This window comes from Pleurodeles waltl, chromosome 7 (assembly GCF_031143425.1).
Source record: "Pleurodeles waltl isolate 20211129_DDA chromosome 7, aPleWal1.hap1.20221129, whole genome shotgun sequence".
Lineage (NCBI taxonomy): Eukaryota > Metazoa > Chordata > Amphibia > Caudata > Salamandridae > Pleurodeles > Pleurodeles waltl.
The window spans coordinates 1,517,727,837-1,517,746,175 of record NC_090446.1 but is presented as its reverse complement, the minus strand read 5'-3'; the positions used below and the strand labels follow the sequence as shown (position 1 = coordinate 1,517,746,175).

The 18,339-nt window shown below is 45.6% G+C and overlaps 1 protein-coding gene across 2 annotated transcripts in view; it reads left to right on the top strand.

Moving 5' to 3' along the window:
- The first annotated feature begins 3,141 nt into the window (after nt 1-3,141).
- Nucleotides 3,142-18,339, top strand: part of LOC138246624 (urokinase plasminogen activator surface receptor-like) — a 62,365-nt gene continuing 47,167 nt past the window's right edge. Inside the window, exons 1-3 of one of the 2 annotated variants that reach the window (XM_069201333.1) lie at nt 3,142-3,311; nt 10,822-10,947; nt 12,560-12,712. In XM_069201333.1, the coding sequence (XP_069057434.1) occupies nt 3,263-3,311; nt 10,822-10,947; nt 12,560-12,712 (328 nt within the window). In that variant the 5' untranslated portion in view covers nt 3,142-3,262. The remainder of the gene's footprint in view (nt 3,312-10,821; nt 10,948-12,559; nt 12,713-18,339) is intronic. The other variant, XM_069201334.1, reaches the window with a different exon arrangement.

Sequence of the window (18,339 nt, the reverse complement as noted above, 5' to 3'; positions counted from 1 at the left end):
AAGAAGCAAGCACCATGAGCTCCCGCCTTCATCTTCAACGGGTAGAGCTGTGGCGGGGTCTTCCAAAGCACTCATGTAGCACATAAAGCGTATTACTACAGTACCGGCCTCGACTGAACCCAGCTACGCAGGGCAGCAGTCCCCATTGATATGCACACAAAGCTTTTTCCTGGGCCCACAGCCAAGGTACATGAGTGTGTCAGAGGGGAGCTCACTCACTGGAGTCCTGGCAGAGTGACAGGAAGAACCTGAAATACAGGTAGGAGTGCGGTGAAGCCCCTGCCACGAAACCGCCGCGTTTCAAACGCTGTGAGAAATGGGTCAGGGAAATATTTACAGAGCTGAGAAAAGTAAGTCAGGAGAGAGTGCTTCTTTCCTGAACTTGCCTTACCTTACACCTGCTCTCCACACTCTGATGCTTTCTACCTGCTCCTCTCCTGGACTAGAATTACTTTACCCCTGCCCTCCAAACTCTGTTCTCTTCTGCCTGCTCCTTTCCTGAACTAGCCTTACCTTACGCCTGCTCTCCACACTCTGGTACCTTCTGCCTGCTCCTTTCCTGAACTAGCCTTACCTTACGCCTGCTCTCCACACTCTGGTACCTTCTGCCTGCCCCTCTCCTGAACTAGAATTACTTTACGCCTGCTCTCCACACTCTGATGCTTTCTACCTGCTCCTCTCCTGGACTAGAATTACTTTACGCCTGCTCTACAGATTCTTTTACCTTCTGTCTGCTCCTCTTCTGGACTAGAATTACTTTACGCCTGCTCTCCACACTATGTTGCCTTCTGCCTGCTCCTCTCCTGGACTAGCCATACTTTATGCCTGCTCTCCACACTCTGTTGCCTTCTGCCTCCTCCTCTCCTGGACTAGCCATACTCTACGCCTGGTCTCGTCACTCTGTTGCCTTCTGCTTGATCCCCTCCTGAACTAGCCTTATTTTACGCCTGTTCTCAGCACTCTGTTACCTTTTGCCTGCTCCTCTCCCGGGCCAGCCTTATTTTACGTCTCCTCTCCAGACTCTGTTACCTTCAGCATGCTCCTGTCCTGGGCCAGCCTTACTTTACACCTGCTCTCCACACTCTGTTGCTTTCTGCCTGCTCCTATCTTCGACCAGCCTTCCAGTCTTACTTCACGCCTGTTCTCTGTACTCTGTTGCCTTCTGCCTGCTTCTCTCCTGGACTAGCCTTACTTTACGCCTGCTCTACAGATTCTGTTACCTTTTGCCTGCTCCTCTCCTGGACTAGCAATACTTTATGCCTGCTCTCCACACTCTGTTGCCTTCTGCCTGCTCGTCTCCTGGACTAGCCATACTTTATGCCTGCTCTCCACACTCTGTTGCCTTCTGCCTGCTCCTTTCCTGGACTAGTCTTACTTTAGGCCTGCTCTCCACACTCTGTTGCCTTCTGCCTGCTTCTCTCCTGGACTAACCCTACTTTACGCTTGCTCTCCAGACTCTCTTACCTTCTGCCTGCTCCTCTCCTGAGCCAGACTTACTTTACGCCTGTTCTCCGCACTCTGTTGCCTTCTGCTTGCTCCCCTCCTGGGCCAGCCTTACTTTACGCCTGTTCTACGCACTCTGTTGCCTTTTGCCTGCTCTTCTCCTTGACTAGCTTTACTTTACGCCTGCTCTCAGATTCTGTTACCTTCTGTTTGCTCCTCTCCTGGACTAGCCTTACTTTACACCTGCTCTATAGATTCTTTTACCTTTGCCTGCTCCCCTCCTGGACTAGCCTTAGTTTATGCCTGCTCTCTGCACTCTATTGCCTTCTGCCTGCTCCTCTCCTGGACTAACCCTGCTTTACGCTTGCTCTCCAGACTCGGTTACCTTCTGTCTGCTCCTCTCCTGAGCCAGCCTTACTTTACGCCTGTTCTCCGCACTCTGTTGCCTTCTGCCTGCTCCTCTCCTGGACTTGCCTTACTTTACGCCTGCTCTCCGTACTCTGTTGCCTTCTGCCTCCTCTCCAGACTCTATTACTCCACTCTAGCTCTCACTCCTGTTAGTGTTAGCGGCAGGCTTAATTTGTAAATAAAAAGGTGCCAGTGCCCAAAGCCCTCCTTTTAAACACACGGCTTCTGTAATTAAATGTGCGAGGACCGAATACTCAGGCAGCGGAATCCTGAAGCCATCTCGGGCCTCTTCAATCCATTTACAGCCACTCCCTGACCCTTCAGCTCACTCTTGCAGCTTTCTACTTTCTCCCTTTGTGACTCTTTTTCGTTTTTCCCTTCCTCGTCTTTCCTCCGTCTTTCCCATATGTGTCTTTTTCTCGCAGGAAATGCTTGAGGCAGAAGACTTATCCCCGGCCGTCAAAAATAAGTGCCGGTGCTCAGCAGCGGAAACAACAAGCACAAATTAAGCACTGGTTAGCTGTAAAGCTTCCCCTCACCCGGTCCCCCTCCGCCCACCTCTCACTGTCTGCAGCAGCCGAGCCTTAAATATTGATTATTTGTTTGAAACGTCAGCATACTGTAAACTATTCCTGCCTTTTATCACAAATCAGTGCACTTACAACGAGCATGCCACAGTCTTTTACTATTGAATTAAAGATTGAAGTGAAGAAAAATCTTCCCACATTCACTGCCTCACAGTCCAAAGTGTGGGACCAACGAGGCGTCCCTGTCTCTGTGAATGTGCTCTTATCCAATGGACACAGGCCCTCTGTCACATCCTTCCAAGAAACACTAGACTGCGACAGTGGTTAACATTCCTAAACCATGGAACTCAAGACCAAATCTAGCTTTCACCTAGCAGACTTCTGAATGCACCAGGGAGAGTTTGTCCCATCACACATACCACATGTACATTTAGCAGGACATACTCAACTCCTGAATGGTTAAAAGGCCACGACTTGGTCGGATAGATGACATGAGGACGCTTGCAAACGATGTGGAGGGACAGTGTTGGTACCCCAGGTGACAGCTGAGAACTAGAAACATGGGCCAGAAAGAGTGTAGGTGTATTGGGAAAATGTTTGCAAGAGGCTTAAGAGCGAATGTCCCAATCCTGCAGGTCCCCACATGTCGTTCCCCGCAGGCCTTCCCACCCTCGGCCTAGCCTAGGAACACAGGGTGCTCACGGTGACTTCCAGATGACAGGTGCTTTCGGTTTTCCTGTTAGACTTGTTTTCCAAAGGTGGTATTTCTTCTCCCGGGTTCCTGCCTTCACTCTTGTTGGCTTCTCCCAGCACCATCGCTTCGTGGCTCCGACACCTGAGAGCTGCTATCAGGGTCCAGGCCAGAGCACTAAGGAAGAGGAACCATGAAGGCCCTGTTGGCAGCCGCATTCCTCTCCATCCTCCGCGTGGCAGGTAAGGAGCTTCTTCCAGATCCTGTTGCATCTGGTGAAGACCCCATCCCTTCATCACTGAGCCGACACATGTCGATGTTCTTCAACGTAGAGCTAATTAGCAGTTTTTCTAAGAATTGTCAATATTGATAGGTTGGGAAAAGAAATAAAGTATGTTTGTTGAAAGGGAGGGAAACAGAGATGAATGCACTGCCACCTCAATGCCACGGTTCGCGACACATCCAGTAGACCAATGGGTTGACTTGGAGTTTCGGCTGTGGGATTTCTGTTTACCAATGGGACAGGTCTAGGTCTTATCCTAGCTGCCAGCAGATGTCTGTTTCCACTTCCCTTCATCAAGGGGCATGTTGCATGTTTAAGGCTTCAGACTGTCAGGTCTGACTAATCTTAGAGATAGCTCTGCTGTTTGCATCCTGAGTCTGTAAATCAGTTGAGGGGTGTGAGACTTGAACCTGTAAACCTTCTATCTGCAGCCCAAGAAATGCCTGTACTGTCCATTGCCAAAGTGTTTAGGTTCTGTGTCACCTGAGAGACAGCTCTGCTGCCTGAGTCCAAACCCTGTGTTTCTCCATCACTTCCAGTCCTGTTGCTCGAAGCCTGGAAGTCCTGTGCCATAAATGTGTGAAAGGGAACCCCCTTCCATGGTTTCATAACAGATGTGAGAGAAGGAAACATTTTCATGGAAATGCATTTTCTACAAATAAAACGGAAAAGAATACGGAGGATGCCACTGAAGGGTGAAAATGTGCACCAAGTATCCCCTTTTTCACAGGGTGAAAGACTTTTCATGGAAATTAATTTCCCACCTTGAAAAAGAAACAAAGGAAAAGCATAGTTTTAAAATGTTTTTTTTACAGCTTTTTCATGAAAGAAGATTTTTACAGACAATGAAAAAGGAAATAGAGAATGAATGTAAGTGCAGTAAATGTTGGAAAGTCTATATCTGTGCAGACTGATGTATTTTTAACTCGCCAAAAGTGGTAACATGACTCCAAGCAGACAGAAGAAAACAAGATGTCTCTGCCTGTGACCTTTCACGAGTAAGCAGCAGTGAAACTGGGAATGTGGGCTCTGGTTTCTGAGTCATCCATGAAAAATAGCTTTAGGTGACTTCTGGATTTCATCTGCTCCTCCTATTTGAATTGCACATCATGTGTGTGGAGGATTTAAAAGATTATGGGCCAGATGTATCAAACTTTTTTGCATTCGCAAACGGTGTGAATGAAAAAATGCCTTTCACGATGTATGAAAGGCATTCGCAGTGCAATTTTAAGGAATCGTAAAAATAGCGATTCCTTAAAATTGTGACCCCATTTAGAGATCGCAAATTGTGATTCTCTAAATAGGGAATCGCAAATAAGGAATTCCCATTTGCGATTTACAAAGCACATGTATCAAGCATTACCTAAATGCGAATGGGGCATTGAGGAAATGCAAGTACCACAAACTCAAGTTTGGTGGTAAGCATGTGCAATTTTTAAAATGCATTAGTGATGCATTTTTAAAAATGACATGTCGCGCACACATGCCCCTAGGGCATGTGTGTGCTTCACATGTCCGCAAATATTTTTTTGGGGTGCATCAGAGGGGGCCTTAGGCCCCCAGCACCCTGGGGTTTGCATCACCCAATTTGCGTATTCCGAACTGCAATTCACATATTGGGAAAAGCAAAACCATTCGCACCTGTGGGCCTAGAGGCCCATAGTGATGAATGGAGTCGCATTCTCTAATTGCGATTCGGTAATAGCGACTGCGAATTTTAAGAAATCGCTATTATCGAATCGCAAATTTCATACATCCCATTTTACATTTCTTAATTAGCGATTTCTGAAAATGTATTATTTAAGTAACGCAAAACGGATCTTTGATACATCTGGCCCTATATCACTTAAAAATGCAAATGATGTTAGTCTAACAAATTGTTCAGGATATAGGGCCTGATTTAGATATTGACGGACAAGTTACTCTGTCACTTCTATGTAATTTAGATTTCGGCGGACGGGATATCTGTCTCCGTTGTGATGGAGTAGCTTGCACGCAGCTATCTAAATCCGACCCACATTTGCGGCTTAAACAAAACCCTCTTCCTGAGAAAGTTATTTTACTGACTAAACTGTGGTCTGTCTCGAGTTCCCATCCGAATATGGTGTTGGTGTTCTGTTTAGTGGTGTTTGCTAAGAAACAAACAATTGGAGCATTAACCTGCAGTAATTTGAAGCAATTTGCTGTTTGAGTTTAATGATGTCAGGTTTGATAGCTAGCAAATGAGGCTTCTGGCAGCTATGCTTGACAGCTGTGCCTGGTGTAACAGCTGCAGAAAGTACAGAGAAGCCTTTGAGCTTCAGTGGCACACTTGCACAAAGTTTGAACTTGTCTTAGACATATCATCCTTTCCATTCTTGCATGAACACTTTCGTGTTTGCGTTGCAGAGAGAGAATTACATGTTCCAAAATGCAACAAAAAACGACTTGATGTACCCAGCATCTTTATAGTCAGGTATCGTGGTTCAGACTCCTATCATAGGATGTCAAATGGATACTGATTGGGTGTCTGGAAAGAGCATGTTGTAGGCGTCCCTTCCAAACCTCTGAATTGGTGACATATGTGTCAGTGTGTTGCAACCTAAAGGCCTCATGTGCAAATTGTTTCAATGGGTGCAAACCCTCATATTCATTACACCTAAAGGCTTTATGAATTGTTAAATGGGTTTAGGAAACTGGAATTTGTATCTGAAAAGAAGCATGTTTGGGTCGCCGCCCCCCCCGCTTCCAAATACCGATTGCATTTGGTATGTAGTAACGTCCATGGGACCACTGACTACTTCTGAAAAAGGTTTGTGTAACTTTTTTTTTTTTTTTAAACGCATCCCGTTTTCCATTAAGCCAACCAGTCTGCATGGTGGTCTGCTGACCCCATCAGTCCCCCATTCTTTAGATTCCTTGTGGCCAATCGTATTGGGTCGAATTTTGAGACCTCCCTCATGAATATTGATGAGGTTAGTCTAATTGCAACCCTCTACAATTTTTACCAAATCAGTTCTTGGTGTAGGAGGCGCAACATCTGGTCCCAAAACACTGGAAACGTACCAATAGTTAAAGGAGGCGATGGACCGTTCACAAAAAGGGAGCGGTCCCTTTGCGACCCGTTCCGCTTCGTGAATGTAAAAGAAGCTCCTGAAGAGCGGGCGGTGGTCCAGTGGGCCAAACAGGCTGCGTTTATCAAAAAAAGTTTAGTTTGTGAAACAATAATCATAGGCACGGTGACCCGCAGACCCTCGCAGGCGAACATTCCTGTGATTGTGGCCAATCTGACTGAGCCTCGATTTATGACCTACCTAGTGACTATAAATAAGGCAGGTCGGATTGCAACGATTCATAAAAATATTTACTGGTTGCAAATGATGACTAGTAATAGTACATCTGACTCTAACTGAGCGACCTACACTTCACTTGTTCATAGCACTGCAAACAATGATGGAGAAGCCATTTTAGGTCAACTGGATCCACTTGCAGGCACTGAGTACTGATTGCAAGACAACCTCTTGGGCGAGGACACCAGATGACTTCATGTCATTGGAAACACAAGGCCTCATTTACAAGGTTTTGGTGCATGCCGGCGATGCAAGAAATCTTGCTGCACTGCCTTGCATCAAAAGGAAAGGACAGGAATGTGCCATATAAATCAGATATGGCGCATTCCTGTCCTTTCCCCCTGCGCCGTTATACAATGGGTTGCCATGCGCCAATGCAGGGACCCTTGCACCATGGAGCAAGGGTGTCTGCGCTGCATGGATGATTGTTTTTGTGCAGGAAGGGTCTCCACAATGGAGGCTTTTTCCTTTTTCTGTGTGTGCTCAAGAATGCATCACACACAGAAGGAGGAAAAAAAACCTGAGAAATAAAGTTATTTCTCCTCTTTACGCCTCCTCTGGGGAGGAGTAGGCTGTTGATGCATTCCCAGGTTTACGAAATCTGGTAAGTCCAGGAATGTGTCAAAACCCATGGGTGTTACGTGGGAACACCTACTGCAACGCCCATGGAACGCCCCTTTAATGCAAAGTAAGGCAATGCAGCGACTTGCGTTGCGTTGCCTTACTCCATATCTGCAAGGCCATGAAAAGCCACGCAAAGTGGCTTTGTGTAGCCTTGTAGATATGGGACTGCGGCCTGCGCTGTTGGTGATGCACCGGCGTCGCAAGCCGCTCGTAAATAAGCCCCTTGTTCTGTGTGCTGGAGATGTTTTCACTCACTGTGAGTAAATTACGCCCCTGTACGTGGTCTTGTAGACATGGATCTGCAGTGTGCCCCTCCAGACCCTCATAAAAGTGAAGTTCAGCAGTGCAGAAGGGCTTGTAAATAAGCTCCAAGATTTTTTTAGCCCTGAACTTTAATTGGACTAACACACCTAAAACCATGAAGAGAGTCCTGGGCGGGAACCTAAAGTCGATCATGAAATGGAGCCATCTGGCAACTTAAATGTTGGACCCTCTTTCTATAATATATATAAAAAACACGAGCAATTTGTAGATCTCTTAGCCATGCCCCATTGCAACATTGTGTACTGTATGACTCAGTGTGATATAAAAGACACAAGCAAACACGTTTCAGATATCTGCACCATGCTCCACAGCAATTCTGCGTACCGCCTGGTCCAGTAAGACTCAAAAACAGATTCTCAATTCCTTGCTGGCACAAAGAGCCCCCAAAACTCACCAAAATGAACAGCGTCGACTGTCAATCATGCAACACTCAGGCCTGACAGCACAGGGTCAACACCGCCAGCTTCCACAGCTCCAAGCTAGCCAAGAAAATGAAAGAAAGTTACTGGTCTGCAAATAATGGTGTAATTTAAACATTGAAAAAGTCTGAAATATTGCCAAACCCTGAGTCAACAAAAATTTGGGTAATTTGAGTTTGAGGAGATTTGGTTCACTCAGTCCTGTGAGAGACACAACACACACCTTGCTGTGAAAGTTCATCACCTCTTCCGTGGTGTTCTTCTAGAGTTGACTCCACAAAACATGGCGGTGGAGAGCCAATGAACATAGGAGAGTTGCTCCGCCACCATATTTAGTGCCATCCACACCTTGGTGAATGTGGTGGTAGATCCTCTGGCAACCAATGCAATAGTTTGATGATCCACTGGGTGTGTCTGCTGAAGACGCATTTCAATTGGCTCATGCACCCCCAGTTCTTAATTCTGTACCCTGCTCTCTTCTAGGGCTCAGACTTACGCATATTAAATAGGCCTGGGAATGTTGACAATTTTCAGAAAACAATAGAATAATTTAAAATGGAGAACCATTTCCATGCCCTTGATGTAGGAACACCAGACATCTCCCAGATTCAGTCACACACATCACCGTGTCAGATTCTCTAACTCCCTCAATTGATGTTCAATGTTTTCCGATTCTCAAAGCATCAACACTTTTCCTCCTTGCCCCCTCTTTCGAAGTTGCACTTTTCAGTCACCACAGAACCTATTCAATTGGCAATCCTTCACTGAAAATTTACTTTGGAAAATTCTTCGTTGTTCTAGTTTTGTCAAATCCCTTTTCTTTGGTCGCCCTTTCTCTTAGAACATTTTTTGTAGAATGTTTTGCAGTTTGACTATTTGCTAATAGAAATGTTTTTAGTTTCCGGATGAGGTCTATTTTTCTCCAGTGAAGCACTTCCGGTGTGCATGAAGGTGGTAATTAGCGCACACCCCTCGTGTGGTAACACCTCGCCCTGGGCTAGGGAGCGCCCTGTGTGCTGACAACAAACCGAACAGAAGCACAAAGAAATACTTAGTTTAAAATGTTTTCTGGCTCACTGGAAACAGTGTTACGCACTTGTACTTTTTTTTAAAAGGCCATTAAATATAAGGATATATTTAACCAGCAAAGACTGAAATCCAGAATTTATTTCGAAAAATTGATTTATTACGCTTAAATCAATTTTTGGTGATGTGATATTTTGGTGAGTATTGTTAGTAGAATTGAATGAGCGCCCAGTGTCAAAAGTTAGTAAGCCTCCATCTGGTTCTTTCATATTCTTAGGTAAAAAAGGGGTGTCCAACTTCGGTCAATGACACCGCATCAAGGACAAATTTTCAAAAACTCCTGGACATAGGTTTGAAACATATTCTTTAGAAATGTCATAAAATTGCCCCAGACGTGCTCAGGACCCCCTGCTTCAGTAATAAATATCCTCGATCAGCGGTTCACATTTTTACTTCTGTGGACCCCCACTAAATCACTACTGGAATCCGGGGGCCCGCGGTCAGGTATTACTGGAAGCCAGGCCTAGGCTGGTATATGTAATAATGGAGAATAAAAAAGCAAAGTGAACTAAAACAATTTCCTAGTATCGCGCAGTTTAGTCAAATGGGGATTGAGTTCAGGTGCAATTCAACCACTAGATGTACGTTTGTCGCTTCCCTACACCCACCTCATCCCCCCCCCCCCCCCCCCACGACCACCACACTGCTTCATTCCTCAGTCAACCAGACTGAAGTTTTAGGCTCCTCGAATATTGTTTGCGAGTACCTTTGTGATAGAGCGTGTCATGAGTGTTCTAAAGTCTGAGGTCACAAGCAGTGTATGCGTTGGCACGAGTTATAGTGCCAGGCCCTGCACTCAATCCTTCCATGGCCAGGAACCCCCCAAACTCAAACAGACACCAACCACCTCTTTATTTCAATTGCTTTCCCATCACCGCTAAGATTCTTGCAGAAGGATGGGGGGCACAGACTCCTGTGGAAAATCAGGGGCCTGCTCGGGCTCCTGCTCAACTCCTGCAGAATCGTGGTACCCCAAAAATAAATGTTTTATTATTTGGCCTGAAGTCCCTCGAGGTCTCCCTGGAGCTACTGGGAGCCCCCTCACCAGCGCAAGGGTGTCAGGGTACCCCAACCCAGACTTCTTCTACCTTTTTTCTTTTACTTCTGAAGACACTCTCAAGTTGCCAAATGATGGGGTGCAACATTTCTCTTCATGTTGTGGCCAGAGAATCAGAGTGCGAGCTCCAGTGGGACTAGGGGAGCTTCTCTCTCCACAGGAGCATGGCAACCAATGAGAAAAAAAGCCTATTTGCCAATCAGATCAATCGATTATTTGACGTTGCATGTCTGTGGACTCCCTGGACAATCTAGAGAACCCAGCTGCCCAGATATACATACATTTTGAATTTTAAATTCTGAAAAACTACTGAACAGATTTACACCAAGTCATAAAAAGCATAGTTTCCGGATAAAGTGCTAACTTTCTCCCAAATTCGATGGTTTTCCATTTAGTCGTTCTAGTTGTAGTGCTTTTCAAAAATCCCTATGGAAATTGCATGAGAAAATAGCATTTTAGGGCAACTGCTGCCTTATTAAATCTCCTCTCAGGGTGTTGCATGCTGGAAAAGTTTGGTGCATGTAAGCAATGTTTCAGAAGGCTTTGATTGACCAATGCCGTTATCCTTGGAGTATTTGAGTGTGTTTTCCTGATGAAGTGCTTGGCTTGCCCTGCTTCTTCTGTTTTCAGTGATGGATCTGGAATGTTTCAGCTACCAGGGTCCAGCGAACCAGCTGGGCCAGCAGCAGTGGCAGACCGTCGAGGTTTGTGCATCCTCCGAGCATCACTGCTTCACCACACTGCTGAGCTACCAAGGTGAGCTAACAGCCTGGTGCAGACAGGGGGCAGTGGCCTACATGCTTCCCTCGATGTCTAAGGAGAGGCATGCCTAGTTGTTTGCCTTGAGCTCTGGGCAGCAATTTTTGCAATTCAAAATTACTACTTTTCAACCCTTTCTGAAAACACTTGACAATTTTTAACTTTCCTCAAAATATATCAGGCCTGGAGATAAAATAGTAAATATTAGGGGAAACATTGCACTTTCTACAAATATTCTACCACAAGGGTTTGAACAGTAAATTTAACATCCCAGTGTCTGCCATTCCCACTGGGGCCAGAGATTGCCACATCTCAGTTAGGGTGGTCTCTGTGTAATAGGGCAGCCTTAAGTTTTCTGTTCTGTCTCCTGTTAGACACAGGAGTCAGGGAATGACATATAAACATGGAACCTGTCACTTTTATGCAGGCGTGTGCTCAAGGCAGCAGCACAGAAATAACAAGCCTTTCACACGTAGGGCTGGATGGGTCATGGAACAGGTACAGAGGTAGAAGATCTACCCACTCTATGCCTGGGTGGTCTGAAGAGAGGGCCACAGAAAGTTAGAGCTGTCACTTCTATAGATGCTTGGCCAGAGGACCGGAATAGCCATATAGAGTCTGTCTCACTTAGGGTGGAAGTAGTTATGGGGATGGAACAGGCTTAAGGAGACTGTCCTCCCTTGCTAGGATCAGCAGGGAGTGGAGGCGGTGCACAGGAATGCTGACCCTGTCACTCCTAAGGCTGTAAAGGACTAGAGATTGACACAGAAATACTGAGCCTGGCACTTTTATGACTGACCAGGTGCAGTATTTTTGAGATAATCAGACTGTCACCCTTAAGGCTTCTGGAGTCATAACCCTGGTAAGGAAGTACAGAGCCCACAACATCATAGAAGAGGTATGACATTGGCACAGGGTAGGGAACTGGTCACCTCTGTGGGGGTGGGCTCAGTGTGGTCACACACTAATACAGCCTGGTAATATGTTCTCAAAATAGGCCTTTGATCCCTGTGTGTCACAGGAATGCCCTTGCTCCCAGCCGACTCAAACTCTCTCTCTCCCTGGAATATCCCTATCTCTGTCGTGTCTTCAGTCTGTCCACAAGATGCCTCTTCTCTGTCTCAGGCCTGCTCCTGCCATGTCTCCACTGCGCCCTTGTGCTGCTCCCTGACAGGCCTCCTCTCTCTCTGACATATCTATTGTCTAACCCTGCAAAGTCTCACCCCTGACCCAGGCTGTCTCCATCTCAGGCATATATCCTCGTGTTCTTTGATAGAGCTCCTCCCTATCCCTGGCCTCTGTGCCAGGCTTTCTCTTCCCTGACATGTTGCTTCTTAATCCCTGACATTTCTCCTCTTTGCATCCGATATATCTCTTCTCTGTTCCAGGCTCAATCTACCCAGGCACGTGTCTTCTCGGTTCATAACATTCTCTCTCCTCAATGTCTCAGTTCTGCTCCCTGACCTGTATCTTTTGCACACTCTGACATTTATACTGCCTGGCCCTGACATGTCTTAATTCTAACCCAGGCTCCCTTCTCCTCTGGCATGCCACCTCTTGGTCTCTGACATGTCCTCTCGCTCTCTGACACATCTTCTCTCTGTCCCAGGCTTACTCTATGGTAAGATGCTCATCAAGGGGTGCTCTGAGGGGGGTGAACCTTTCTGCAACAAGACAACGATGATAGAAAGGAACCAAATCACCACTACCATGAACACCCGCTGCTGCAAGGGCAACATCTGCAACCGAGCCCTCTTCTCTGGTAAGAGCCAAAGCCTATCCATTGTTGAGCATTGTGCCACCACAACAGGGCTCATAGAACATCCTAATGCACCAGATATGGATAACAGATAGGTATTGAAAGCACAAAAAGCCTGAAATGGTCCAAAACACTGCAGTCTGCCAACAACTACCGACAAGGACTATTCTGATAGATAACCCAAAGCTAGAATATCACATGCTTTCTCTGTCCAAGTCTTGTGATGGTACTAAGGGTCCGATAAGACTGGATGTGGACAGGCATTTGAATCAGTGTCTTGGGCCTTCTTGTGTAATGCAATGCATATATTTAAATTTGGAGAAACATTGATATTCATGGTCAATGCTCCATATTTCTAACTCATCTTTGGAGTTTTTGTAAATGACTTTGGGCCGGATTTAGATCTCGGCGGAGAGGTTACTCCATCGCAACAGTGACAGATATCCCGTCCGTCGAAATCTAAATACCAAGGAAAACCATGGGATTTAGATTTCAGCGGACGGGATATCCAACACCATTGTTATGGAGTAACCTCTACACCAAGATCAAAATCAGGCCTTTTGTCTTGTACAAGTCCAGTTTATTTAGGGGTACTAGACAGAATTTACCCTTTTCCTCTATTTTATTTTCACTATCCATAGACACGCTCTGCTGTTCACTTCAAAATTCACCATTATTTAAGAGAATCTTTACTAATGGCTATGAAATAAAGCTATACACTTATGCTGATGGAATATTGTTATATATCCATAATTCAACTGAGTCCTTATGTCTAATTGGAAGTGTTATGGATGATTATATGCCTGAATCAGGATTTCCCCTATTAACTCAGTCTGTTATCCTGATATATTGGGATTTCTGGTATTAAATGAATCAGCACCAAATTCAAATGGTTGAGAATAATATTTCCTAAGAACCTTAAAGTAACAATTGAATTAAAACCTGTTTGTTACTACATAGCCACATCATCAGGTAACTTGGTGGAGTTGAGTGAAAGCACTCACAAACAAAATCTAATATTTATTAGCAGTTCCACCTCTTCAATTCCCAGATTAGTTTCTCAAAGAAATTGATTCTGTCATTTCAAAACTTATTTGGATTTGTTGGAAAAACTTAAAATAGACAAAAAAGTATAATGATACTAATGTGCCTTGTTTTGCTTTATATGATAAGGCCTTTCTAATAAAACAAGTTTTTTTATGGTTTACAACTCATTAACATTTATCATCCATAGCTGGTTTTTAATAGATGAAAAAACTGCCCTATTCTCATTGACTACCTTTTTAGGTAAAATAGTACATACTTATAGGGGAGGATTTTTTCAAGGTGTTAAATGTAACAAAGAATCTCTCTTAGATCTAGAAGTCACTCTAAATACTTTTTTAAGGATTCATTAAAAGTTTTCTTATGGACGATTCTTACATTAGAGCTGTTGACAGTCAAGGCTGGCTGATTAGAAAAAGTGGTTTGATGGGCACATATTTGCTCTAGGAAATATTTCTGTTGGAAAGAAGGTTTTTTCTATGCAGCAGTTTCATTCTAAATCTCTCAATATCTGAATGTCCTTGTTTTAATTAACCTAAAATTGCTATATAGGAAGTTTACCCTTCTACATATTAAAGAGACGGAATGCCAGGCATTTATTAAGCACTTTCTCAAATCAGTAATCAGGGATGTCTTGCTTCTAAAATTTAACAGCTTATAAATATGTTGCTGGAGGTGGTTCGTTCTGGTTGGCTGAGGTGAGGCCCTAGCCCGGCAGAATCTACCAGTCCCATCAGGGTTCGGAGATTACAGTTACTGTATAACCTTCACCCACCCTTGGATAGCTTGGCACAGAGCAGCCAGGCTTATCACAGAGGCAAAATGTGTAAAGCAACTGCACAGCACTTCCACACAATAATTACACTGAGTATCACAAAAGAGACTTCACACGAGGTGTATGCAAATTAAGTTCGTATTCAACACACACATGAATTAAGACCACATGACATCATGTAGCTCTGAGCATAAATCACATTTAGAAACATAACTAGTAGTACTAGGACCAACTGTGTTAATATGAGCAGTATGTACACTTAAGAAAAATAATACGTTCCCTCCCAGCACCCACATGCAGTGCAACCACTTTGCCAGCACAAGACCCACCCCAGTCGTCACCCCAATTCAATATCAAACAGTTATAAGATGCATCCCGGTTCCCAACGATAGCAGCAATGTATGCATATAGAAAATTGCAGCACTTTTAAAATAGCGTGGCAGCCTAGGCCACATCTGTAAGTTTCAATGTCAACCACAGTAGTAAACAACGTGCATGGCAATGCTGCTGTGCGATGTAGTCAAGCCTATACTGTCACTCCCATATACTCACTCCGCACTGCTACATGATGCCACAGATATCAGTCAAGCCAGCATACATGCACTCGCACACACTCGCTCCAGCACCCTATTGCAGTGCTTTGACATCTGGCAGGTGAGATGTAAATAAGCTTGCAGACCCCTCTTGCACCCACCCTCCAACCAATTCCCGCCCCCTCACAGATAGAGGTGAAGCAACATTTCCCCAGATACTAGGCTGCTCATGTCCGGTGGTCACACTTAGTTAGGATCCCAGGCCAAAGACATGGGGGAAGAAGAAAGAATGGATAATCAGGCAACCGTCACCAAATAGAGGTTTGGTCCCCACTCAGGAAGTTCACTCAGGGGTCTACACACCGTACTTCTAGTGTGGGCTCTAGTCTTCAAAGCACAGGGTGATGGTTGCCTTGGGACACATGCTGTTCACAGTGGTGCAGAGCCAAGCCAGACACTCCAATTCACAAATAGTTACCATGTCTGCACCTCCTAGGGCAGGAGGCACTACATCTGGGGCGCAATGATTTGGGCCACCCCAAGCGTCCCGGTTGAGCACAATTTTACCAAATCCAATGCCCTCCTGGTATGGGCACAAGGTCTGTTGCTCAATGTCCTGAGTTGCACCAGATGATTCCGAACGCACACGCAAAGTGATCAATGCAGGACCTTTCCGGAATAAGGCACAATATCTGGTGCACAATGACTTGACTTGAATCAGACAATTCCGCTTGTACACGAACAGTTACTATGCCCACTTTGGAATGAGGCACAACGTCTGGTGCATGACGACTTGAGTCACACCAGACACTTCTGAACACTTGATTAGTTCCAGTCCCGTACCTTCCTGTAATGAGGCACAATGTCTGGTGTGTGATGACTTGAACCGCACCAGACAAATCCGGTCACACACAAAATGTTACTAATGCAGTGCCTCCCTAGAATGAGGCACGACGTCTGGTGCGCGATGACTTGAACCGCACCAGACAAATCCGGTCACACACAAAATGTTACTAATGCAGTGCCTCCCTAGAATGAGGCACAACGTCTGGTGCGCGATGACTTGAGCCACACCAGACAAATCGGTCACACTCACAGAAATGCTGGGTCAGCAGTGCTGCACGAGGTAGAATGTGGCACTGCTCCAGGTACGTCCCCACCTTCAAGGGTCACAACCAGTAACACGTAAACTGCATGCAATGAGCATGCAGTTAAAAATGCAGCACACATGACAAAAGCGGGCCATGCGGAGTCCTTGAACTCGTGAATCCACTCACTACCAACCAACTGCTTATGCGTGTCGTGGCCCTGCGATGAAGGGCCACACTCCTTGAATGTGGGCAGTACTTTGAAGTCTCTGCACTAGCCAAATCTGGTCTCTAGGCGCAACACTTAGTTCTATGCTCACACCACTGCTACCAGGTGGAATACAGGATATTACATAAATGAGTAGGAGGGCACTGCTTTCCAGATGGCACCGGTAGAAGGCGTAGATCCCTCACAGGAGGTCTTTGATGTCCCTCAGACCTCCACACAGAACAGGGGGCAAGCCAACAAGCCCTTGGAGAGCACACTGCAGGAACGGTGCGCGATCCCTTGCTAGGGCAGTAAAAACATCTGTAGAGAACAGATTCCTCTGGCAGTGTGCACCACACAGTTCAGGGTCTCCATCCTGCATTCCTGCAAGCTTATCTCTAAGTTGCTGAAGTGTGGTATCCATAGTTATACTGAAGTGTGACTTTGAACTTAGGGGTGGTTCAAAGCGTTCTCCTTTGCACCACAGATGTCTCCCCTAAATTTCAGTCCTGTCTGCCATGGGCCATAGAATGCAGATCTTAATCTTTAGTGGTGCCATGATCTGGCTCCGAGAGGCCAAGTGTCAAAACCTCTCCCTCCAGTCTATCCACCCAGACCCTCAAATGGCCGAGGTCTGTTGTTCCAGTTGCCCAAGTTTTATAGCTGTCACTGAAGTGTTTTCCCCCGGCTTCCTGGGGAATGAAGCATGAATAAAAAAGGCACACAAAAGGGTTTCAAAACGTGGAAATGCCCACTTTCTAGAAATGGGATTTCCAGGGTATTCCTGACAAAGCCACCTTTTCCATTGGAAAGAGGTTTGTTATTGTGAATCCACTGATAGCAAACATGAGGATGCTCCACTGCAATGCACTATTGCAGCTCTGATTAATTATAAACGTTCCCATATATTAACTTATGGGCAGAGCAGCTCTCAATGGCAGTGAGTACACACATGGGTATTCTTCGCTCCCTGGGTAGATGTGCCCTGACCCATGAACAAGCATGCAGGGGCAGGCTGGACACAAGCTTTCAGAATATCACAAAGGTGCTACTGCATCCATAGAGGCCTGCTATGACAGGCTCAGTATATATTAGAAAAAAACTAATGTGGCAGTGTGCACATACTAGCAAGTTGTGCCATGCTTAGTATACATATTAAAACACCAATGTGCAAGTGTGCACATACAGGCAGGCTATGCCAGGTCAGTTTATAAAAGAAAACACCAATGTGCAAAGGTGCACATACTGGTAAGCTATGCTAGGCTCGGTGTATTTATGAAAATACCATTGAGCAAATGTGCACATATTGGCAAGCTGTGTCAGGCTCAGTATGTGTGAAACCATCATTGCACAAGGGAGTACATACTGGTAAGTTATGCCAGACTCAGTATATATACATATATATATATGTACATACTGGCCTGCTGGGCCAGGCTCGGTATATATATGAGCCACTCCCGCACAAGTGCACACACCCAGGCCTTTAGGACAGGCTCAGGACATATTAAAGCACCATGGTGCAAGTGTGCACGTCAGTAGGCTCCATTTCCTAACATATGTAGGAAGAGGTGTGCACTTTAACAATGTCCTTATAGTGGGAAAGCATCCAGGGTCCTAAGGCCACTCAAAAAGGCTCAGCAAAACCTCCTACATAGGGAAACCCATGTGGGGGTTCTCCCCTACCCTAATGATCAAAATATCCCTGAGTACTGATTTGAGATATCACTTCATAAATGCCTGGTATTCTGTCTCTTTGATATTTAGAAGGGTAAACTTACCAGGGCATGGGGCACCCTTGTGCACCTGCCCTGCCTTCTGCCTACCACCTGCTCCGCTCTCCTAGAGTGCTCTAGAGGTAGTGGAAGGCCTACTCGGGGTTGGCTCCGGTGGGGAAAAGGTCACCCAGAGCATTGGCGCAGCCGCTACTCCACGGGCCTGCGCTATCAAGCCTAATACATGTTGGTCCGGCTACTCTGGTGGGT